This window comes from Macaca thibetana, chromosome 11, assembly GCF_024542745.1.
Source record: "Macaca thibetana thibetana isolate TM-01 chromosome 11, ASM2454274v1, whole genome shotgun sequence".
NCBI lineage: Eukaryota > Metazoa > Chordata > Mammalia > Primates > Cercopithecidae > Macaca > Macaca thibetana.
In genome coordinates, this window is record NC_065588.1 from 66,689,613 (window position 1) to 66,714,665 (window position 25,053).

A 25,053-nucleotide genomic window follows, 5' to 3' on the forward strand; every position below is an offset into this window, starting at 1 on the left:
CACAATAGTAGACATTGGCAATATGTGCTTCAAAACATTATGCTGTGCTAATTACCTGTTCGGCCTTCAGTCTGGGCTTCCTTGCTAAAGAGGCCTCCACTGACAGTTAGGATCTGTATCTTGTATTTCTTGCCTGGTGTTAGATCTTCAAATTTGTGTTGCTTAGTGGTGGCTGGCTCTGATGTGTTGTGCAGGATTCCATTTTCAGTCAGAAGCAGGATATCGTATCTTTCTGCCACACCAGCAGCTTTTTGCCAACTTACTATTAAGGAATGACTGCTGTATGCATTGTCTGCAATTACTCCTTGGACAGATGCTGGAACTGCAGAGAGACAAGTGGAGCAACAAAATACAGATTTTATCACTTAGGGTAAAGTAATCAATTGAGAAAAACTCCTGAATCAACTGCAGGTAGATGATGCGTTTGCTTTATTTGTGTGGCATTGGTACTTTCTGTGTGCCCTTATGGAGAAAAGAGGAGAAAGGATTTCCTGGCTTAACCTGTCTGTAAAACTACTTTAATTCTCCATTTTTTTCTCTGAATTTAAATAGGATCTCAGATAGAAAAGTTAGTGAAAATGGCCTGATAAATATGCAGAGTGGTGCATACCTATGAGTCTAGAAAGTGAAGGATGCTGAGCAAGTTCATATTCAGTGAATGTGGGTTTGATAGTGAATTATGTTTCTTGTTTAGACTTTTATTACTAACATTAACTAAGGTCAAAACTTCAAGTCTTGACTTCAGCGGTAGTATATACTAGTATTTGTTCTATAGCTCCTGAAGTGAAAGGCAAAATAGTATTACTGTTTTTATAATAATATTTTCTGTCCTATGTTCATTTCTTTTCTCATTCTACATAATCTTCTTAGATTTCATCTATGTCCATGGTTTGAAGTGTCACCCATAAGGTGACAACTCCTGAATTTAAACTTTTAGTTGTTTCTCCTGCTTTTGCAAATCACATCTCTCCCTGAATGTACCACAGACACCCAACACTCAACACGTCCAAATTGGACTCCTCATCTCCCTCCCACAATGTTCTCATTGCCTTTTGTCTCTATCTCTTGGTTCAAGTCAGAAACTTCAATTGTCACTCTCCACCTTGTCTATATAATCAAATATGAGTTTTATTTCTGTATCCTAAATCTCCTATCTCTTGAATCTAGCCACTCTCTGTGTGCTGCCACTACCTCAGAACCATATCATATCCTTTAGCAAGTATAAATGAGACCATACATTATTGCAGCTGCCTACTGACCAGTCACTTGCGTCCTTTCCTCCCACTCTTTCAATCTGCAGACTCTATCTAGCATATTTTTATAGCACTCCCATGCTGATGGCCCTACAGTTGCTCTCCATAATTCCAAAACACCTTCACAGGCAAACAAAGCTCTTCGTGATTTGGTCTATCTACTTACCTGGCCACACGGCTCACATTTTTTATTCTAGTATACTTTTGTTTTTTATACTTTTAGTAGAGATGGGGTTTTGCTACATTGCCCAAGCTGGTTTTGAACACCTAGACTCAGGCTATCCACTCACCTTGGCCTCCCAAAGTGCTGAGATTACAGGCATGAGCCACCATGCCCGGCCTTTATTCTAGTATACCAAATAAGGTGTAGGTCCCCAAATGTGCCATCCTTTCTCCTACCTCCAGGGCTTTGTTTTCTCTGATGGAACCAAGTCAACTTACACTTCACCTGGATGACTTCCTAGTCTTTCTTTAAATATTACTTCCTCCTGAAAGCCTTCCCTGATTCTTCTTGTTTGCTCCTCTAACATCTCATAACCACTTTTATCTTAGCACTTACCATGTTTTACTGTCATTGCCTTTTACTTTTCTGTCTCCTTCACTAGATTATCACGTTCTTGAGGTCAGGGGCTCTGCCTTGCTACTGAATGCCCACTTTCTTTTTTCTGAGACAGAGTCTCACTCTGTCACCAGGCTGGAGTGCAGTGGCATGATCTTGGCTCATTGCAACGTCCACCTCCCAGGTTCAAGTGATTCTCCTGCCTCAGCCTCCTGAGTAGCTGGGACTACAGGTCTGCACCACCACGCCCGGCAAATTTGTTTTTTTTTTTTGGTATTTTTAGTAGAGATGGGGTTTCACCATGTTGGCCAGGATGGTCTCAATCTCTTGACTTCATGATCCACCCGCCTCAGCCTCCCAAAGTGCTGGGATTATAGGCATGAACCACTGCGCCCAGCCAAATGCCCACTTTCTAACACAGGGTTTGTCATAGGGTTAAAGATATGCAGATAAAGATATAAACATAGATATGAAATAGAGGCATAGTAGGGCATGGTATAGAAACCTCAGGCCCCGCAGCTAAATAAGTGGTCATGAGAATGGGAGGCATCTAAAAAGTATTGTGTCACAGTGGAGAGGGCATGAGGTTTGGGGCCAGACAGACCTAGACTTGAATTATAGCTTTAGGTCTTATTATATATGTATCCTTGATACTGTTTCATAAACTTTCTGAGCCATACTTTCCTCATCTGTAAGAGGACTCTAGTATGACTAGAGATCTTTCAAAAATAATACATTAATAGTGATATTGATATAAACAGATTTATTTATACATTTGATACTTATTTTTTTTAGCTCTACCAGGTAAAGTAGATGGCACAGATGTGTACTTGTTCTTAAAAGGTAGAACTTTTGAAAAATGCATAATTATGGAAGTCTCCATATTAAAATTTATTTATTTATTTATTTATTGAGACAGGGTCTCACTCTGGTTACCCAGGCTGGAGTGCAGTGGCATGATCACGGCTCACTGCAGCCTTGACCTCTCAGGCTCAGGTGATTCTTCCACCTCAGCCTCCCAAGCAGCTGGAACTACAGGTGTGCGCCACCACGCCTGGCTAATTTTTTGTATTTTTAGTAGAAATGGGATTTAGCTGTGTTGTCCAGGCTAGCCTCAAACTCCTGAACTCAAGCAATCTACCTGCCTTGGCCTTCCAGGGTGCTGGGATTACAGGCGTGAGCCACCGTGCCCAGCCTGCTTGTTAAAATTTAAAATTTTATTATCCTTTAGCAAGTATAAAAATTTGTTCAAATGATTTGGTTTCTGATTCCCTTTCATTTGTTCTGAAGATCTCTATTAAGAGAAAAATGCAAAGAATAAATGAGTGAGGCTCTTGAAACCATTGAATTGTACAAACTTTGGTGGGTTTAAATTTGGGTTTGTGAATAGCTGAGCCCATTCACTGTCCCATTTTGGAGAACCATGAGGCATTCTACAATCTAGCCCTTCTCCAGGTGGATGCTCACCTGTCCGCCCAACCACATTTATCTGATTCTTCAGGGACCCGCTGACTGAGGCAATCATGATCTGGTACTGCTCCCCGGCCTCCAGTCTGTGGAACGTGTGCTCAAAGATGTGCTTGGGAACAGTCTGAGAGTCAACCTTTTGGCTGTGCCTGAATGCCGACACCGTGTAGGAATCAACGTCTCCCCCACCAGGAGTCCAGTTCACCGTCAGGCTGTCTGTTGCTCCATTAGGAGAAATGTGAATATTTTTGACAGCACTAGGAACTAAAAAAGAAAATAAATTTAAAAGTCATCACTTAAAGAATGAACTGTTGAAATTTTCAACCAAAGTTTTGAATGCTTCTGATGTTTTGGCACCCACTGAGAGAACTCACATGGAAAAGAAAGTAACAATTTGCCACTTTTCTCTGATTTTTCTGTGTGAACTGAAGTTGATGGGGGAAAGCTTAGGGGGAAGTCAAGGCTGGTGAGTGGAAATGAGGAATGCTAATTATATAGCAATGGGCTAGTTAGGGTGCCTTGGTCCAAGTTTTGGTTTTCTCACTCACTAGCTGTGGGACTACAGGCAAATTACTTGACCTCTGTAAGTTTCAGTTTCTTCATTAGGAAAAACGGCAGTGATGATAATACTAACCAGCCAATAGAGTTGTGAAGATTGATTCTTATTTTATTTTATTTTATTTTTTGAGGCAGGGTCTTGCTCTGTTGTCCAGGCTGGAGTGCAGTGCGTGATTATGGCTCACTGCAGCCTATACCTCCTGGGCTCAGGTGATCCTCCCACCTCAGCCTTCCCAGTAGCTGGGACTACAGGCACACATCACCATGCCTGGCTAATTTTTTGTATTTTTTTGTAGAGACAGGGTTTTGTCATGTTGTCCAGGCTGTGCTTGAACTCCTGAGCTCAAGCTATCCTCCTGCCTCAGCCTCCCAAAGCATTGTGAAGACTGAACAAGATGTAGACATAGAATGCTTTGCTATGGGTCTGGTTCATGGTGAACTGTCAGTACATGTTAACTACTATGGCAACACTCCTAAAAGAGTTCTAAAGAAGTGATTTCCAAGTAACAATTCTTAATCTGTGTGCCTCACAAGCAACAGCTAATCACATCAGTTCATTGCTGTTTCTCTGAAAGCACCCCCCCGCCACTGACATCATACTTTATTTTCGTTCATACAGGTTGGACAACATCATTATCACTATCAAGATGACTTTGTCCCTTCTTGCTCTCTCCCTTTTACCCTTCCAAATCCTCAATCGAAATGCCCAGACTACCCAAAAGTTAAATACACCACTGCATCTGTTCAGGTTCAAGAACAGTATTTCACATTACCTGTGAAGCCCTCAATGAAGGCTGACTGCTGTACATCTCCACTAATCGTCAAGACAAGAATTTTGTATTGGCGGCCCGGTGTTAGGGAAGTAAATCGATACTCAGTTGCAGTATTTACAAGGTGAAAAGGAGGGAATACTTTCATGTCATTGAAGAGCAGCTGGATCTCATACTGGTCGACATCCCCATTAGCTCCTGACCAAGTCACATGCAAGTCCTCAGTGCTCCTGTTCCGCAATGTTAGATCCTTAACAGGCTCTGGAACTAGGGAGAAAAATGAGAAGACATTTCAGGAAAGGAACTGGTCAGAGTTTACCTACATAATAACATATGAATCACATTCAAGGAACTGGCAACATCTCCCTTCCCCCAAATAAACCACTAGCACTACTTCATGCATAATTAAACAAGAAAAATTGGAAGCAGCTATTAAAATTGTAATTTTTTTCCCTGACATAAATGTTACATGATCAGCATTGGTAGAACATAATTATAAAATGAGTTATGATCTTGACCATAAGATAAAACAAGAAGTCTAGAATTTAAATGCCATGATGCAGGAAGACAGGGAAGAAAAATGGGACATTTAGCCTTCTTGCTCTCTTGCTCTCTCACTATGTTTGCTTTTATCTACCAATAAATATTCTGTAATTATAGGCCATGGCTTGGCTAAATGATGTTAGCGCCAAGTGAGACTTACTGGGAATGTAATGTACTAATGAATAAGCAGAAAAAATTCAAGGTTCAGATAAATTACTCAGAGACTTTCAAGTCCAACCAACTGTCAGATTTTGCAATCATTCCACTTACTTGTTCTCCCATTCCCTTGTTCACTGGCTTCATATTGTCCACTTTTTGTAGTAACAGTGACACTGTACAACCGTCCAGGGACTAGCTGAACAAATACACATTCGTTTTCCGACTTGGGAATGCTTTTGGTCTCGATGAAGTTGTTTTTGTTTTTAATGGTGACTTCATAGTGATCAAAGTCTCCAGTGGCATGCACCCAGGATACCCTTAAATAGTCACTCCTGGCTGAGTTGCTAACACTGACTCCCTGGACTTTGTCAGGCACTGAAAAGGAAACAGAGAATGACTAAATAAATATGTATTAATTCTGAGTGAGTAATTGATCACAGATGACAACCCGGGACAATAAAAAAGAAAGAGTATTATTGTGTGTATTAAAAAGAAAAATCTTAGACCTTAGATCACAAATTTCTGGAGGGGAAAGACTGTTATACACTACGTGAAGTGATTAAACGGATCTTTTTTTTTTTTCTTTTTCTTTTTTTTTCCCCTCCCCCGCCCGCCTAAACGCATCTTTTAACAGAAGCTGATGAACTCATTCTAAGCCTGCTGTTTGCCTGCACAAAATGTCATGTATAAGATGGAACATTAAACATGATGGCTGATGATTAATATGAGTGATGGTAAATGATATAGATAATTCCAGCATACCTTGCTGACTCAAAAGTTACTAAGAAGAATATAAGCAATCTCCCCAATCCCCGCCAAAAAAAATGAGGCTATGCACGGTGGCTCACACCAATCCTAACACTTTGGGAGACTGAGGTGGGCAGATCACTTGAGGTCAGAAGTTTGAGAACAGCCTGGCCAACATAGTGAAAGCCCATCTCCACTAAAACACAAAAATTAGCCGGGCATGGTGGTGCACACCTGTAGTTCCAGCTACTCGGGAGGCTGAGATGGAAGAATCACTCGAACCCAGGAGGAGCAGGTTGCGGTGAGCTGAGATCACATCAAGCCCCTGCACTCCAGCCTGGGTGATGGAGCAAGACTCTGTCTCATTAAAAAAAAAAAAAGAAAAGAAAAGAAAAATGGAAGAAGAAACACATATGGTTAATTGCATAATAAATGAAGAGATTTTCCACATTATTGGTGATAAAGGAAATGCAAGTCAAAACCACAGTGAAATACTGTTTTATACCCATTTGACTGGCAAAATAAAAAAACCCTATAAAAACCAAGTGTGGAAGAATATGTACAGGAGACTGGATAGTGAATATATACATATACACATGTACACACACACAGTGAATATTATATAATAGTTATAATTAATTCCTTAACTCAAAACACAAAAATAGGGATTTCTTGTCCCTAATATCAAAACAAAATATGGATGAATCTTATCTATATAATAAGTAAAACATCTAAGTCCCTGATATTAAATACTGCATTAAAAATACCTTTTAAATAATGTTAAAGACGACAAAAAAATTTAAAACCAGTAATTTTAGGCCTGTATATAAATGCAATAAAACTATGCAAGAGGGAAAGCAAGCGAGAGGTGAACATAGGAGTCAAGATGTTGGCTACTTTTGAGTGAATTCGTGAGGTGGGGACCACATATTTCGATGTAGGTTATTGTCAAGATCCTAGCTATTATTTTGGGTAGTGGTTGGTTTCTTGTGTACATGTTAAATTATTAAGAATTACTAACTAGATGCCTAAAAAGTAAAGGTGGCAGTTGATGCATGGTTTCTTTTTTCTTTTCCTTTTTTTTTTTTTTTTTTTTTTTTTGAGACATCACTCTGTTGCCCGGGCTGGAATACAGTGGTGTGATGTTGGCTCACTGGAAACTCCACCTTCTGGTTCAAGTGATTCTCCTGCCTCAGCCTCCCAAGTAGCTGGGATTACAGCTGCCTGCCACTATGCCTAGCTAGTTTTTTATATTTTTAGTAGAGATGGGGTTTCACCATATTGGCCAAGCTGGTCTCGAACTCCTGACCTCATGATTCGCCCACCTCGGCCTCTGAGGGGATGCATGGTTTCTTGAACCAAGAATTATGATTAATACAATTTTGTGCATGTGAGGTTCTTTCTAATATATAAACAAAACCATTCTGTATATCTGTGGTCCCCTCCCCAACCAGTACATAAATATATGCATGTTACTAGGAACGCTGTGGAATAAGGCAATTCTGTATTTAGAGCATGATATTAAGGAGATTTCATTTTTCCATTTGGGGCTGAATTTTAATTCAACAGTAGGCCACAGATTCATTACTATTTCACTGTAAATGGACATTATACATATTTGAGGAGGAGCACTGAAAAGAGGCATGAACTCGGATCCAGGGTACTAAACTCTTGTCCCAATACTACCATGTCCTCTAGGCCTGTACAGCCTCTCTCTGTATTTGGTATGTATTAGGGGTTTCTGATCTGACCACATGCCAAGACTGTGTCCAATTTTTCTCCTCTACTTTTTCTCAAATCATGAAATGATCCAGAAATTTCAGTATTTTGGCATAGGAGCTCCATTTTTCATATGCTTCTCACACCTACAAGTTGCATTAGCATCCTTTGTTGCATTGTGTTTACTGATTAGCATTTGGAATATAGCTCACCACAGATATGGAGCAAGGACAGATATGCTTTCTCCAAGATATTTACCTAAAACCAATTACAGTGTTGTTATCACAGTCATCACAGAATACAGTCATCATAGAGTTAAGGAAAGGAAATTATGAAGTGGCATGCATGGGCTAAGAAAGGTCAATGATCCAGGCAATTTGCTGAAGGCAAAGCAACTATTACAGGAAGAAAAACCTGGCTGAATATCACGTTAAGTCAATAAGGAGCTCACCGGGTGGAACAGGGGATAATTTGTGGAGACCTGCCTTGCTACACAGTGAGATGATGTGATACAGAATTAGAAATACTGGTATTTTCACCCAAAGTGTAGAACAAGAGCATCAGAAATGGAAAAGGGCATTAAGATAATCAGCCAAAATCATCAAGAGAACAACTCAGACATGACTCTCCAGTTAAACTGATTTGTCGGGGGCAATGATTTGCCTCCATTAGTCATGCACCAAGTCCAAGTTCATGCTGGTCAAGGAGTCAAGAGGATGCACTGAATAAAGAATCACTTTCTTGCATTTAAAATCAATCTCAGCAAAAGGCTTTGCAATAGTAAAGTCATACGGATAGGAAATCATCATGAATTGACATTGGAAGGAAGCAAGGGGTTGGTGGTTAGGTAACACATCCTTTAATTTCTGGTGATTTTTACGCTCCAAGAATATGAGAGACCCTGACATAAGACTGCTTTGTAAATAGAAATCTGCTTTTCAGATCTAAGTCATTATTGTGATTGTCAGTGTAACTGGGCTTAAAATTATTGGAGGGTAGGGATAATCTCTTTACATCCCTGACTAGTGCTCTAGGATACAGCGTGATGGAATAGACATAGCACTGGAGCTAGGCTGAGCTCCACTACCGGCCAGCCCTGCAACCTTGGAGAAGCCACACTCCTTCTCTGGGATTTCGTTTATATCCAAATGGGGAAATACGATTAGATCATTCTAAGGACCCCTTCAATGCCAGCATCCTGTAACAATATAAATCAGAGGTTCTTAGCTTTTTGGGGGTCACAGAAACCATGAGAATCTGATAAAAGCCATGGACTCTTTCTTCTCAAAGAAATGCATATACCTTTCCTATCCCCAGCCACTTCATAAACAATTTCAGGGGTTATTACATTCCTAAAGTCTCCCATGAACCATGGACCCCCAGGTGGAACCCCTGATATAAGTGATTTCTGATTATTCCTTTGCCAAATATTTACTGAGTGCCTACTAAGTCCCAGGTCCTGTGCTACGTAATAGGATAAGGACAATTGTCCCAGAGCCTCATGGAAAAACTGACATTTTAAATACAGAAATAAACTCATAGCTTAGTAGGAAACATTTGACAATGTATTGATGCCAACCTTAGGCAGAAATCTCAGGTATAAACCCCAGAAAGCATAAATATATTGGGAAAATGGTAGCTATTTAAATTTAAATCTTTCCAGCACATTGGACTGAACATTCATTTCCTTTGCTAAGATTTTTGCTCCCTAATCCCAGAACCATAAAAGTTCACATTTTCACCTTGTGTGAAAAAGGATGAATAGTGGTTTTGACCAGCAGACATTTCAGGATGGATTTTAGGATGGAGAGCTTTGTAGGCACTGGAGTCATTCAGAACTGGAATTAAAACCAGGATCTGAAACGCACTGGGTGTTTAACAAGGTAAACAGCTGGGCAAGTTACTTGACCTCCCTGAACCTTGGTTTCCTGATCTGTAAAATGGGAATCATAACAATGACTATCTCAATAAGGCATTCATATGGGTTAGTTAAGACATATAAAGCCAGGCCCTAGCAACAAAAAGTACTCCATAGATGGGAATACTATTTTTTTTTTTTTTTTTTGAGACGGAGTCTCACTGTCTCCCAGGCTGGAGTGCAGTGGCACGATCTCGGCTCACTGCAAGCGCCACCTCCCAGGTTCATGCCATTCTCCTGCCTCAGCCTCCCGAGTAGCTGGGACTACAGGCACCTGCCAGCATGCCCAGCTAATTTTTTGTATTTTTAGTAGAGACAAGGTTTCACTGTGTCAGCCAGGATGGTCTCGATCTCCTGACCTCGTGATCCACCCACCTTGGTCTCCCAAAGTGCTGGGATTACAGGCGTGAGCCACCGCGCCCAGCCAAACGGGAATACTTTTTACACTATTTGAATATAATAGAAATTCTAGTCACACAGGGTCTGCTCACATAAGGAGTTTCTTAGGTTAAAATACAAAGACTCCATAACAGTTTTGTGATCTCAAGGGCCTTTCATCCCATCATTACAGAATTGCTACAGCTCTGTGGTGCCCTGAGCCACATGTGAATTGGTTCTTACAGAGCCCTGAACCTTCATACAGCCTTACCTGTCCGCTCTTGGCTGAAGGAGTGATTTTCATACTTGCCACTCCTTGTAGTTATGGTCACAGTGTAAAGGCGGCCTGGGGTGAGGGAGCTGAAGGAACATTCTCTGACAGACTTGGCAATGACAAGGGACTGAACCACCCTGCCGTCATGAGACAACGTCACCTCATAGTTATCCACATCTCCGGGCGCCGGCAGCCAGGAAACGCTGAGGTAGTCATTACGACCGGAATTGTTCACCGTTACTCCACTCACACTGGAAGGGACTGTGATTTTGAAAGGTAGGGGGGGATTCAAAAAGAAAAACACAGTCAAAAGTTTGGATTGTCTATTGCAGTCAGCACAAATCGTGCACTCGAGATCTAATCTGATTACATAAGAGGTCAAGGAAGTGTGAGGATTTCACTCAGCTTCTAGAAGCTGAGTGTTGTTACATCAGAAGGCTAATCAAAATAAAAATGTCAGGAGGTCTTTGGGATGCCTCATAAATACAAGGATGCCACTACTGAATTTTTATAGGGTTGTTTGTAAAGCATTTCAAGTCGAGGCATCTTTATAGAATGTTTTAGAAGGTTCCTTGTAAGAAAGGGAACAAACATTTCAACAATCCAAATGAATAAACTTGAACCAAACTTACCAATAAAGCAAAAATGTTTGAGTGGAAAGGGGAAGAAGATGGTAGCTTTTCTAAAGACCTTAAACTGGGATAGCTTCAATCTTCTTGTGATGAAATTATTTATTCCCGGGAAGTAACAGCAAACACAAGAGGGACCGTTTTCCCTTTGCAAAGCATTTCCTGCCCTCTAGTGGTAAGAAATAAGTCTAAAAACCTGTCTTGGAAATAAGAAGTCTGGAAGCTGGACCAACCAAGGGCAGAGAGAACTATTATGGCAATAATGGGTTTTCTGATGTCAACTATAATCATTTGCTTATATGAATTGGGGATTAGTGTCACAAACGTTTACTGAGAACCTGCTATTTGTCAGGTATACAAAAATGAAAAAAGGCATGAATGTCTTCAAGAAGTTCTCTGGCTGGATGTATAGTCAGCAAATTAGTAACTGCAGTATTGAGTAAAAGTTTAACCACATATCGGAAATAGGTGCCCATAAATAGTACTGCCCTAAATGAATATAGGAGTAAAATATTACAGTATATATGAACCGCACTACTGTTGTAATCATTAGTTGATTAACTTAACAGTTTCATGTGATTGTCAATTTCAGTACCTCACGTAAAATGGACAGGATTTGGCTAGATGACTTCTGAGAATCCTTCTAATGTAATATGCTCTGACTTTGTGAATTAAGCCCCAAAGCATACCTCATACTTAAAAGCACTTATCCATCACTAAAAATTATAAACTGCATTCTAGTGAACAACTCTGGTAATGTTGATCCACATGTATGGACATTTCCTAGATATAAAGTTGAACTTTTTAGCCAGGAGATTTATATATTGGTATATCTCTTCTTTCCTTTTCTTTCCTTCTTTTCTTCCTTTTTTCTTTCCTTCCTTCCTTCCTTCCACCATTCAACCATCCATACATCCTTTGGTTGCTCTCAAAAGCAACTCATTATGCTTGTTTTTAAAAACTGCTCGAAATATTTGCAACTACTAACTTTTTTTTGTTTGTTTTTTGAGATGGAGTCTCATTCTGTCGCCCAGGCTGGAGTGCAGTGGCGGGATCTCGGCTCACTGCAAGCTCCGCTTCCCGGATTCATGCCATTCTCCTGCCTCAGCCTCCCGAGTAGCTGGGACTACAGGCACCTGCCACCACGCCCAGCTAATTTTTGTATTTTTAGTAGAGACGGGGTTTCACCGTGTTAGTCAGGATGGTCTCAGTCTCCTGACCTTGTGATCCGCCTGCCTTGGCCTCCCAAAGTGCTGGGATTACAGACGTGAGCCACCGTACCTGGCCCTAACATTTTATTAGAAAAGACACAATTATCAAAAGTTTTGGAAGAAATATGATTCACTTATTTAAGAAAAAATAGATACAAAATTTGTTTTTCCTTTAGGATGAGCATTTTCCCAGATTAGAATTAGATTTGTTAAGTATATCTAATATCTTTAATTTCAAATATTCTGCCATCTTATCCGGGCTAGGAGGGTTTATTTGTATGTTTCAACTTAGTGGAAACAAGTGAAATATAAGAATACCTTTCAAAATTATTTCAGTATTGACTAATATTTCAGCAATTTGAGGAGATGATAAGGATTATCAAGGCCATAGCCACTGAATTCTTTACAATTGACTGTGTACAAAATTTACTAAAAGAGGCACCTTTCAAAATCCCTATTATTATTCTTCTATAGGAGTCTCCCATTTTCCTCCTTTATCATGATAATGTGCACCTTTCATATGTTTGAGTAAAATAACTCATGCTCATATTTATTCATATTTGGTTCTCTCCTCAAAACTTTATGATCATTCTTCAAATAATTTCTTGTCCCTTTTTTAAATGCTTCTATGATATAATATGGGTCAAATACTTGTACCTTTATTCTAATTAAAATATAGGTGTAAAAATAATTGTAAGTCCCACTTATTTAAAGTGTCCAGTTATTTCAAGAGATAGCACAGACTAGACTATTTTAGTAGCTCACAACAAGTTGGACAATCCTCGTGGTATTTAAAATGAGAATCAACCTGTGTGGCAGAATATGGTTCCCCAACCATTTCTTTTCCTTGTGACACACAGCTAGACTACATTTCTCAGGCTGCCAGGCAGTCAGATGTAGCCATGTAACTGAGTTCTGGCCAGTGGAATGTGGGTAGAAGTGAAATGTCTACTCCCAAGTCTGATGAGTTGTATCCCCTCTCCCACCTCCATTCTCTGGAGAAATGTGGAGAGCTCTGAGGACCTACAGCAAAGAAGAGCCACCAATGGTAGGAGACTGGATCCCAACCAATAGAGGCATCCAATCATGAACACTCACATTATACAGTGTCTAAGCCTGAATTAAATCAGTCTAATGTGACTGATAAAACTGCACATCACTGGGAAATGAATGCAAGGTCGTCCTCTACTCCTCTCCTCAGCCTTCTTATTATTTCTCCTTCCCTATTCTGACACCCAGCGTAGGAGTGAATTATTGTGCATGGATTAAAACACAGAAGCTTAGGGAAGTAAGTTAATGGCACAGCTAGGACCAAAACCTAGGCCTCCTGATTTCCATGCTAAGCTTTTCAGCACCCCCCCGCCACAAGTACGCAACACCAATGGATGGTACCAAGAACCATTAAAAGAAAGGAAAGAAAATATCAGGGAGAAAGCTACAGGTGATGGGCCAGGCGCAGTGGCTCACACCTGTAATCCTAGCACTTTGGGAGGCCGAGGCGGGCGGATCACGAGGTCAGGAGATCGAGACCATCCTGGCCAACAAGGTGAAACCCCGTTTCTACTAAAAGTACAAAAATTAGTGGGGTGTGGTGGTGTGTGCCTGTAATCCCAGCTACTACAGAGAATGAGGCAGGAGAATCACTTGAACCAGGGAGTTGGAGGTTTCTGTGAGCCAAGATCGTGCCACTGCACTCCAGCCGGGTGACAAAATGAGACTCCGTCTTGAAAAAAAAAAAAAAAGAAAGATGCAAGTGACAATGTCAGCTGTCATAGAATGAGGGAAATGGGCCTACACCAGTGAATTTCTACCAAGACTATGAAACATCTCAGTGACTTCATTGTTCTTCTGGGAGATTTAATGAAGTTAATGTCCTCTGGGTTCATTAAGTAGGTGAGACTCATGATTTTGGAAAGAGATGCATCTATGATGCCTGCAGCTGATAAACAGAATTTGAGTGTTGAGGATGCAGAAGGAGAAGCCTGAAATCCAACTTACAATAATTATATAAAATTAAGTAGACAAGGTCACGAATAATTATCAAAGCTTCTATTGGTTTTATGTAATTTCTTTCTAAGAAATGAACATAAATTTTATATATCATATATGTTAACTTTTATGTTCTTTCATTGTATTATGTACAATGGTTCAGTGCCATGGCTCCCTGACACACATGACCATAATGACACTTATTTGTTTACTTAGCTTTCTAACAGGGAGCTCTTAAGGTCCAGAAAAATTGTTTAGATAGCATATTAAGCACTTGTTTAATGTTGCTTATGAAAATATATGAGACCTGAAAATTAGATCAACTCCACCTCTGACCATATTAATTGGAGATCATTTTCTTTTTATGTCTTGCAAACCAAGAATATAAAAGAGTGAAAGATGCTTTCTTTGGGAGGTTAGTTTTGTTTTTTATCTCATTATTATTTACCTTTATGGGGACATAAACATTTCAAAGGAAATCAATTGAATAAGGGATAGGCATCAAGTGAGGCGCTCTTACATGTTCATTGGAGATGTTAAAATATTCAGCCAGCTGCGGTGGCTCATGCCTGTAATCCCAGCACTTTGGGAGGCCAAGGTGGGCAGATCACCTGAGGTCGGGAGTTCGAGACCAGCCTGACTAACATGGAGAAACCCTGTCTCTACTAAAAATACAAAGTTAGCCGGGTGTGGTGGCACATGCCTGTAATCCCAGCTACTTGGGAGGCTGAAGTAGGAGAATTGCTTGAACCCAGGAGGCGGAGGTTGTGGTGAGCCGAGATCATGCCATTGCACTCTATTCTGAGCAACAAGAGTTAAATTCCATCTCAAAAAAAAAAAAAATTCAGAATTTATTCTCTCTTACCATCACCCATCGCCCAATTTCCATTCCATATACCTTCTGGGTGGCATTGAAACGTAGCTTTTAGGAAGGCCAGGGATAAGTCTGATTTTAGGATATTTCTATAATATTCTGTTTAGGGGTCTCATGTACTCAGATCTTAGTAAGTTACAGACATATATCTCTACTTCTTACCTGTTCTTCCCTCCACCACCACTTGTCGGGAAGAGATCCCTCCACTCACTGTTGTTACTACCACGGAGTACAGGCTGCCGGACTTGAGAAAGTGGAAGTTGTATCCGCTGGTCTCACTGGGGATGCTTTCATTTTTAATGACCACATTTTCATGGATCAGTAAGACTTGGTAAAATTCTACATCTCCTTGTGCCTGGGTCCAGTTAGTAAACAGACTACTGGTCATTCCTTGGTTGGCCACATGCAAGTCAGTCACTTGGGCAGGCACTAAAACAGTAGACAGAAGACAAAACAAATGACACTTAGTCACCTTAAGAAAGTGTAAGAAAAATGAGTCAAAAAATGGAGACAGACTTGAAAGTGCTAAAAATAATTTTTGTGTTGTTGCTATAGACTCTCAGTTCTATTTCCTGTGGCATATGGAGAACTACTCCTCTAGAGAAGCTTTAGTACTTTGAAAAAGCTGCTTATATAGGGATCAAAATTATTTAGGATCCAAGGATGAGATGATGCATGCTTATTAAGTGGTTTTGGTTTTAAATTTTAGATAATGAAGGCTGCTATTTTTGAAAACTGCTTAGTTAATATGATTTTATCTGTCCTTAGCCCACGAGAATTCAAAGCTATCTAATCTACCTGAGCCAATGATTGTTCTGGGGTGGTACTGGGAATTCCCTTCAGTCTGGTGAGTATGGTCTAGCAAACTGGTTAGTTCTATACTGGCACATTCTCAAAGGGGCTGTTATTATATATGAACATGTAATAATATAAATTGTAATAATATATATTACAAAGTAATAATAACAACAACTACTGAATGTCTACTATGTGCCAGTTATGAGCTATATGTCTCATGAAGGTTGCATTATTTGACACCCATTCAGAACTCTATAAAGTTGATTTTATTATTCCATTTATTAATGAGGAAACCAAGGATCATAAAATGTAAGTAATTTATATCACAGTGCTAACAAATAGCCAACCTGGAACTGAAAGCTAGATTTGTCTAACCCCTAAGCCTGTGTCCTTTTCCTAATTAACATTTATTGCTTCCAACTTATCGTTTAACAAATCTTATATACAGATCTTGAAGTTGGCATTTGGTCAACATACATTCTTCTTTGTGCCTCTTTCCTGAATTATAATAACCAAAGGGATTGTAACCTTGGCACCCCTCTTTCTCAAAGTTCATTGACTTCTGGATTAAGATATTAATCCAGATATAAATCTGGATTAACACATTTTAATGTGTTCATTAAAAAAATCCTACTGTATATGGATCAGATTCAGTTATAATTCTAAAGATTCAATTTTAATTCTAAATTTTATATGAAAGGCAAACAGCTACAGTGTCCAAAGCAATTTTGAAAAAGAAGAATAAAGTTAGAGGACTAACACCACCTGATCTCACTAAAAATCTTGTAATTAAGACAGGATAATACTGGCAAAGGGCAGACAGAAACATAGATTGATGGAACAGAATTGAGAGTCCAGAAATAGAAGAACAAACATGCTATCAATGGATTTTTTTAGTGATCCAAAGGCAATTTCATGGAGAAAAGATGGTCTTTTCAATACATAGGGCTGGAATTACCAGGTATCTATATGCAAAGAAAAAAACCTTCACCCATATCTCACATCATATATAAAAATTAACTCAAAATGGGTCGCAGACCTACATTTAAAACCTAAAACTATAAACTTCTAGGAGAAAATCTTTGTGACCTTGATTTAGGCAAATATTTTTAGATATGACACCATAGCATGATTTATGAAAGACAAAAATTGATAAATTAGACATCAAAATGAAAAACCGACAGAAAACATTTTGACTGAGGACAAACAAACAATCCTATTTTAAAATTCAGCAAAATATTTGAACAAAAAAATCCCCAAAGAAGATAAATGGGTGACAAATAAGCTTGTGAAAGGATTCTCAAAGCCATTAGACATCAGAAAAAGGCAAATTAAAACCACATGAGATATCATTATCTTATTATAATGGCTATTCCATTAGAATGGCTAAATTTTAAAACAAACTGCTAATATCATGTAATGCATGCTGAGAATGTGGAGGAAGTGGAAATCTCATACATTGCTGGTGGGAATGCAAAATTTCACAAACACTTTGGAAAGCAATTTGGCAGTTTTCTACAAAGTTAAATATGCATTACTATATGACCCAGCAATATGGGTGGTGGGGATGATAAAAATGACCTTAGGTCTAGAACAATGCCTTAAACTTCCATTTCTGGCAGTATGATAGGCTAGATACCATGAAAATCCTTAATAAACACAACTATACATATTGGATAAAATACAAAAATGTAAATGAATGACTTGTCAGGAATGTAAGGGATTCTCAAAGGCCAAAAAGTAAAGGATAGAGAGATAACTGGATCATAAAGCAAACTGTTGTGTTGAGAGCCCCTTTCAAATGCAAATGTAAGTTTTGATTTTATAGCATTGCAGGATATTGGAGAAAGGAGGTAAAGTGTAGATTTTTCCAGGCTGAAGAAACTCATAGGTGACCTTGTATAACATTGGAAAGGCTACATTCTAAGTATAAGTGAAATAAATAGTATCTCTTTACTCCCTATACAACTTCAGCCTTAATACTGGATGGAGAAAATGATTTCCTCTGAGAATTCATAATCTTAAGATAGTTTCAATGTGTTTGCCACCTGAATTTATAAAACCCAGGTGATCAAAAAACCTAAAGTTGACAATTTAGATTAAAGTAGGTCTGGTTTGATAGCCTTGTGCACCTGAAAGAATCAAATGAAAATTCCTTCTGAAACTCACCTTCAAACATGTCCTTAAATAATTTCCACAGAATAAAATTCTAGGGAAAACAAGCTTACAGTAAAAAAAAAAAAATCACATACATTTAAAGAAATAAAGCAACATAAACAAAAGACAGGAAAATCAAAAGACAACAGAACTTAACTCCTGAAGATTTCAGCTATTATAATTATCAGACATGGGATGGAAAATAAACATTGTTAATTTGCATATAACAATACAGGAGGGGAATGAAAATATAACTAAAGGGCAACAGAGCACAACATAAATTTGAAAGAGAGCCAAAGACAATGCTTAAAAGTGAAGAACATAACAATTAAAATTTAAAACACAGTGGGTAGATTTTAAAATAGATTAGACAGAGCTGAAGAAAGAATTAATGAAATGAATCAAAGAGATGAGAAAGTTACCTATACTGTAGTTCAGAGAGAAAACACATGGAAAATATGAAATATATTGATGTGTTCATATATGTGTGTTCTAGAATACCAGAAGATGACAGAGCGGGGAATGGAGAAGGGGCAAGAGGCAATATCGGAGAGTTAATAGCTGAGAATTTCCAGGATTGTAGAAAGACACTAATTGGAAAGTACAGAAATACCAATCAATCTTAAGCAAGAGAAACAAAAAGACATATATCTACACCTTGATTATTATTGTGAAACAACTGAACACCAAAGGTGAAAAATCAGTCATAGCAAACAGACTCAGAGAAATAAAAATTAGACTGATAGCTGACTCAGCAGCAACAATAAATCCCAGAAAGACTAGAATAATATCTTCTATGTGCTGAGAGAAAATAACTTTAAACACAGAGTTAGAACTTAAGGAAATTATCTTTCAAGACAGAGAGCTATAAAAAGATGAGAGTTATATAAAAATATGCCCAGCAAAAACAAAATTTGAGAGAGTTTGTCCCTAGAAACTCTCAATGAAGAAATCCGAATAATGTTCTCCAGAATAAATGAAAATAATCCCAGATAAAATGTCTCAGATGCAGGAGGAAAAAATGAGAAAAAAGGTAGTAAATTGATAGGTAAATCTAAACAGATGTTGACTATATAAAGCAATAACTATATTTTTGTGGGATCAAAAGAGGAGAGAAAAATAAGATACAGGACAATAGTATATACATTGAAAAAGGAATTTTTTTTTTTTTTTTTTTTTTTTTTTTTTGAGACAGGGTCTTACTCTATCACACAGGCTGGTGTGCAGTGGCAGGATCTCGACTCAATGCAACCTCCACCTCCTGGGTTTAAGTGATTCTTATGCTTCAGCCTCCTGAGTATCTGGGATTACAGGTATGTGCCACCACTCCCAGCTAATTTTTGTATTTTTAGTAGAGACCATGTCTTGTCACATTGGCCAGGCTGGTCTTGAATTCCTGGCCTCAAGATCCGCCCGTCTCAGCGTCCCAAAGTGTTGGGATTACAGATGTGAGCCACGAGGTCTAGCTAAAAGGGAAATCTTGATGACTTTGCTTCCAATTACACTGAAAAAATGAGAGCAATTAGAAGATAACTGCTCACCCTACAACTATCCACCTATTGGGATCTCTACCCACATATTCTCTCTTCCCTAGGTGATGTGGTTTGGCTTTGTGTCCCCACCCAAATCTCATCTTGAACTGTAATATGCATGTGTCCAGGGAGGGAGGTGACTGGATCATGGGAGCAGTTTCCCCCATGCTGTTCTCATGTGAGTGAGTGATTTCTCACAAGATCTGATGGTTTTATAAGGGGCTCTTTCCCCTTTGATCTCCATCACTTCCCCTCCTGCCATCTTGTGAAGAAGGTGCCTGGTTCCCTTTCACCTTCCACTATGATTTTTAAAAATTAATTAATTTATTTATTTTATTATACTTTAAGTTCTAGGGTACATGTGCACAACGTGCAGGTTTGTTAAATAGGTATACATGTGCCATGTTGGTGTGCTGCACCCATTAACTCATCATTTACATTAGGTATATCTCCTAATACCATCCTGTCCCCTCTCCCCACACCCCACACCAGGCCCCAGTGTGTGATGTTCCCCAGCCTGTGTCCAAGTGTTCTCATTGTTCAATTCCCACCTATGAGTGAGAACATGCAGTGTTTGGTTTTCTGTCCTTGGGATAGTTTGCTCAGAATGATGGTTTCCAGCTTCATCCATGTCCCTACAAAGGACACGAACTCGTCCTTTTTATGGCTGCATAGTATTCCATGGTGTATATGTGCCACATTTTCCCAATCCAGTCTGTCGTTGATGGACATTTGGGTTGGTTCCAAGTCTTTGCTATTGTGAATAGTGCTGCAATAAACATACATCGCATGTGTCTTTATAGCAGCATGATTTGTAATCCTTTGGGTATATACCCAGTAATGGGATGGCTTGTTCAAATGGTATTTCTAGTTCTAGATCCTTGAGGAATCACCAGACTGTCTTCCACAATGGTTGAACTAGTTTACAGTCCCACTAACAGTGTAGCAGTGTTCCTATTTCTCCAGCACCTGTTGTTTCCTGACTTTTTAATGATCGCCATTCTAACTGACCTTCCCCCACGATTGTAAGTTTCCTGAGGCCTCCCCAGCCATGCGGAACTGTGAGTCAATTACATCTCTTTCCTTTATAAATTACGCAGTCTTGGGTAGGATCTTTATAGTAGTGTGAAAACAGACTAATACACCAGCTGACACTGAGGTTAGATTCCCCATGCTCCTTTCTAAAGCCAATTCCTCCACTTGTGCTCTAGATCCCAATACCTCTTGCCTACTCATGGAAAAACGGCAGCAATTCTTCCCTCTCACTTTACATCATCATGATTCCCCTTCTACATCTTCTAGATCATTCCCTCCAGCATAAAACATGCTGTTATTTCTTCTACCTTTAAAAAATCATCCTCTTTTCAACCATACTTCCTTTTCTAGATGCTGCCCTATTTCTCTGCTCTCCTTTGCAGCAAAACTCCTTGGAAGGGTTGTTCTTTACTCTTTTTCAAGTTTAGGAAACTAAATCCAAGCCAAGTAAAAAGAAGGAACTAATAAAGATAAGAACTGAAATTGGTAAAATAGAAAACAAACACAATAGAAAGGATCCATAAAACAATGCCTAGTACATAATAGGCGGTTAATGAATACTTGTAAATTGCATGTTAAATAGTAATTCAGCAGACAGAACACTTTAAAATGTAAAGTTTATAAAGATTATTACCTGTTCTTCCTTTTACTGAAGAGGAATTTTTTAAGTCTCCACTAATACTGGTGACTGTAGCCATGTATTTTCGTCCAGGCACCAGGTCAGTAAAAGTGAATTCTTTGGCATCTTTGGAGAGTGACTTGTGGATCAGACGGAGGTCTCTGTCAGCTAGGGAAATGATGTATTCCTCCCATTCTGCTACAGGGGGCTGCCATATGATGCTCAGTGAGGTTTCATTGGCATGTTTGACACGAAGCTGGAGGACAGCCAGGGGGACTGAGGAAAAAGCAATGGAGACTTGGGTCACTGATGGACTCAGGCACATTCATAGAGTATACTTTTGAGAGCTCTTCTCTTCCATCCTTAAGAGTGTTTCAGTTCAACATTTGCTTTATGAATGTCTCTGAGTGTTAAAACAAAATCTTATCACAAAAAACTTTGTTCATGTATTGTAACCAGAAATACAGACTCAATTGGAAAACATCTTGCCAGAAGAGTCATTGATTTTTGACTACATAATACTTTGAGTTTCTTTTTATATGGATTCTGTAATACAAAAATATTTATTCCAATCTTGTCATTCCCAAAATCACAAAGAAGAGTTCCTGTTTGAGTATTTAGGTGGATCTAGGAGTATTTGTCACCCCCATAGGTTGAGGAGACCAAGTGCAACTTTCCCTCATTTCTGAGGTGGGGGACACTGATGTGTTCATGGAAGGGAGAGTTGGCTGGCAATAATAGCATCTAATTGAGGACTTGTCTCAAAATTGATTCATTTAAAAGGTTTTATTATTACAATTTCTAGGAGACATTAAGAATAAAGTGTTGGTCGGGCGCAGTGGCTCACGTCTGTAATCCCAGCACTTTGGGAGGCCGAGGCGGGTGGATCACTTGAGGTCAGGAGTTTGAGACCATCCTGGCCAATATGGCAAAACTCCATCTCTACTAAAAATACAAAAATTAGCCAGGCGTGGTGGCTCACATCTCTAGTCCCAGCTACTTGGGAAGCTGAGGCACGAGAATTGCTTGAACGCGGGAGGTGTAGGTTGCAGTGAGCTGAGATCATGCCACTGCACTCCAGTCTAGGCAACAGAGCAAGACTCCATCTCAAAAAAAAAAAAAAAAAAAAAAAAAAAAAAAAGGAATAAAGTGTTGCTGCCTTAAATTATGAAAGAATCAAGTATGAAAATTTTTATTGTAAATTTTGCATCCATAAATTTTCTATAAATCCATTCTAACTGAGTCCCTAACTCTGCATCTTCCTCCTTTGGTATAGAGAAATAATTTGATTATTTACATTGAGGCCTACTTCAAGTTACCTGAATAAGGTAAACTGGAGATAAAGTTTAAGAAAAGTTTGGGCTGGGTGCAGTGGCTCACGTCAGTAATCCTAGCACTTTGGGAGGTCGAGGTGGGTGGATCACCTGAGGTCAAGAGTTTGAGACCAGCCTGGCCAACATGATGAAACCCCGTCTCTACTAAAAATGCAAAATTAGCTAGGTGTGGTAGCGCATGCGTGTGATCCTAGCTACTTGGGAAGCTGAGGCAGGAGAATCGCTTAAACCTGGGAGGCGGAGGTTGCAGTGAGCCAAGATCACGCCATTGCCCTCTAGCCTGGGCAACAAGAGTGAAACTCTATCTCAAAAAAAAAAAAAAAAAAAAAAACCCAAATGTTTGGCCTGGCGCCATGGCTCATGCCTGTGATCCTAGCACTTTGGGAGGCCAAGGTGGGTGGACTGCTTGAGGCCAGGAGTTTGAGACCAGCCTGGCCAACATGGTAAAATCCTGTCTTTACTAAAAATACAAAAATTAGCTGAGCATGGTGGCACATGCCTGTAATCCCAGATACTTGGGAGGCCAAGGTACAAGAATTACTTGAACCTGGGAGGTGGGGGTTGCAGCGAGCTGAGATTGTACCACTGCACTCCAGCCTAGGCCTGGGAGACACAGCAAGACTCTGTCTCAAAGAGTAAAAATAAAAAAATAAATAAAAGTTCTCCTGAGAATTATGCTGACATGCTGAGAGCCCCTAATGTTTTATGATCTTCATTTCCAAGTCATTTGAGTGATAAAATATTAGAGACGACATAGATGCTTGTCCTGTGAAATACTAAAAGTAGCTTAGTTTAAGCTGCTGTAGGTATTTGATCATCATCCAGTGGACATTAATATTTGGAAGATGAAGAGATTACTGCAAGACACAGTTGTCAAGCGAAGTGGGTGTCATGATCTTTTCTTTGACATTCTTCTAAGAAGAACAGTGAATCCATGTAGTTATTTCCCTATTATCAGGCAAACTAAGAAGAAGGTATTGGAATTTCACTCTAAGTATCGAGCATTTCACATTACAAGGATTATCAAGGAAATGTTGAACTTGGAAGTGCAACTCTCTTCTTTGACAATATAAGTATTTGACAGTATGAGGATACTGAAACATGATTCTTGCTGTCATGATTATACTGCAAAGCTTTGGGCAGTTATAACCTCTTTGAGCCTGTTTTCTCATTTCAGTAGCCTTATTCTTCCCTTCCCTAAAATCCAAATATATCCCTCTCCACTTTAATCACTCTTCCTTGGTACCTGAAATCCCCACATTAGTCAGCATGAGGTCAAAGGCAATGGTTCCCTAATGCTGATCACTAGCAAAACGTTCTTCTTTTGTGGGAAGGATTGTCTTTATTTTTGGAATGTATACATCCTACTCTTTTGGTGTTTAAAATGGCTTTCTTTCATGAAATAATGGAATTACTAGTGGAAGTGATTTTAAATGTTCTAATTTGACAAATTAGGTGTTAGAAACCCCACGTTAGTCTTAACGTCCTTAATATCTCAAATTCAGAAAACACGAGGGTATGATATTAGCTGTTACGGCAGTTACCTGGATTACCTGGGAGAGGGAACAAATTACTCTTCCATTGGTGTTAACACCTTCATATTTGCCTACCTGTCCGGCCTTGGCAACGCTCAGGATTCTTCAAATTTCCACTCTCAACAATGACTTCCACCTCATACTGTCTTCCCGGCACGAGCCCCATGTCATCCATGACATAGTGTGTTTCTTCCTTTCCCACAGTGATGTTGAGCAGCACTACAGAATCATTGAAGAGTAGGATCCGATACTGCTCCCAGTCTCCAGCAGGGGGCGACCAGCTCACTACAAGAGACCTCATCCAGCCATTACTGTTTGCCTCCAGGTTTGCAACTTTGTCTGGAACTAAATGGTGAAATGATGTCAAAAAGGAGATATTACAAACCAAAAGTAAGAATACTCATTTACTTTTCTTGGGCAGCAATAGATAGGAGACACAATATCTGCAGTTCAAAACATTTCTATCCCCTCTTGATGTCTGTGGATTGCAAATGAGGGGTTCTTTGAGACATTTGACACTCAAGAAGTGTCTGCCAAAATCATTTTAGTAATATCAGTAATGTAATCTTCTGTTGCAGTGTTAATAATCTAGTGAAATGTGGCATCCTTTGGAAGAGATATTGGATGTCGTGATCATGAGGCATTCGTTTCTTTTTTCCAACTAAAAAGATTAATGTTCTTGCAAGATTAAGCTCTATTTTTTTTTTTCTTTTTTTTTTTTTTTTTTTGCTTAAAAGCATTCAAGGTCTCTCTATAACCTACAGAATAAAATGTCAAGCCCTCTGCTTACATTTTTGGCTCTTTAAGTTCAGACCCCACATCCTTCCAGTCTTAACTGAGACTACTTTCTGCAGCCATCCTGTCTCCTTCCCTACCCTTTGGAAAGCTGGCCTCCAGTTGCATGTTTTGTAGACCTGCAAGTCTCCTGGGCTCTTCTGCCTCTGGGCCTTTGCTTATTTTGTCCCCTCCACCCCAAAAGCTCTTCCCTCTTTGTC

The 25,053-nt window shown here is 39.3% G+C and overlaps 1 protein-coding gene across 2 annotated transcripts in view; it reads right to left on the reverse strand.

Annotated features, from left to right (window-relative positions):
* PTPRB (protein tyrosine phosphatase receptor type B) overlaps positions 1-25,053 on the reverse strand; it is a 124,088-nt gene that overhangs the window by 51,419 nt on the left and 47,616 nt on the right. For both annotated transcript variants that reach the window (XM_050746573.1, XM_050746574.1), the window contains 8 exons: positions 24,134-24,403; positions 21,205-21,465; positions 15,211-15,477; positions 10,343-10,606; positions 5,421-5,684; positions 4,611-4,874; positions 3,280-3,543; positions 56-322 (listed from right to left, as the gene is read on the reverse strand). In XM_050746573.1, coding sequence (XP_050602530.1) covers positions 56-322; positions 3,280-3,543; positions 4,611-4,874; positions 5,421-5,684; positions 10,343-10,606; positions 15,211-15,477; positions 21,205-21,465; positions 24,134-24,403 — 2,121 coding nt within the window. The remainder of the gene's footprint in view (positions 1-55; positions 323-3,279; positions 3,544-4,610; positions 4,875-5,420; positions 5,685-10,342; positions 10,607-15,210; positions 15,478-21,204; positions 21,466-24,133; positions 24,404-25,053) is intronic.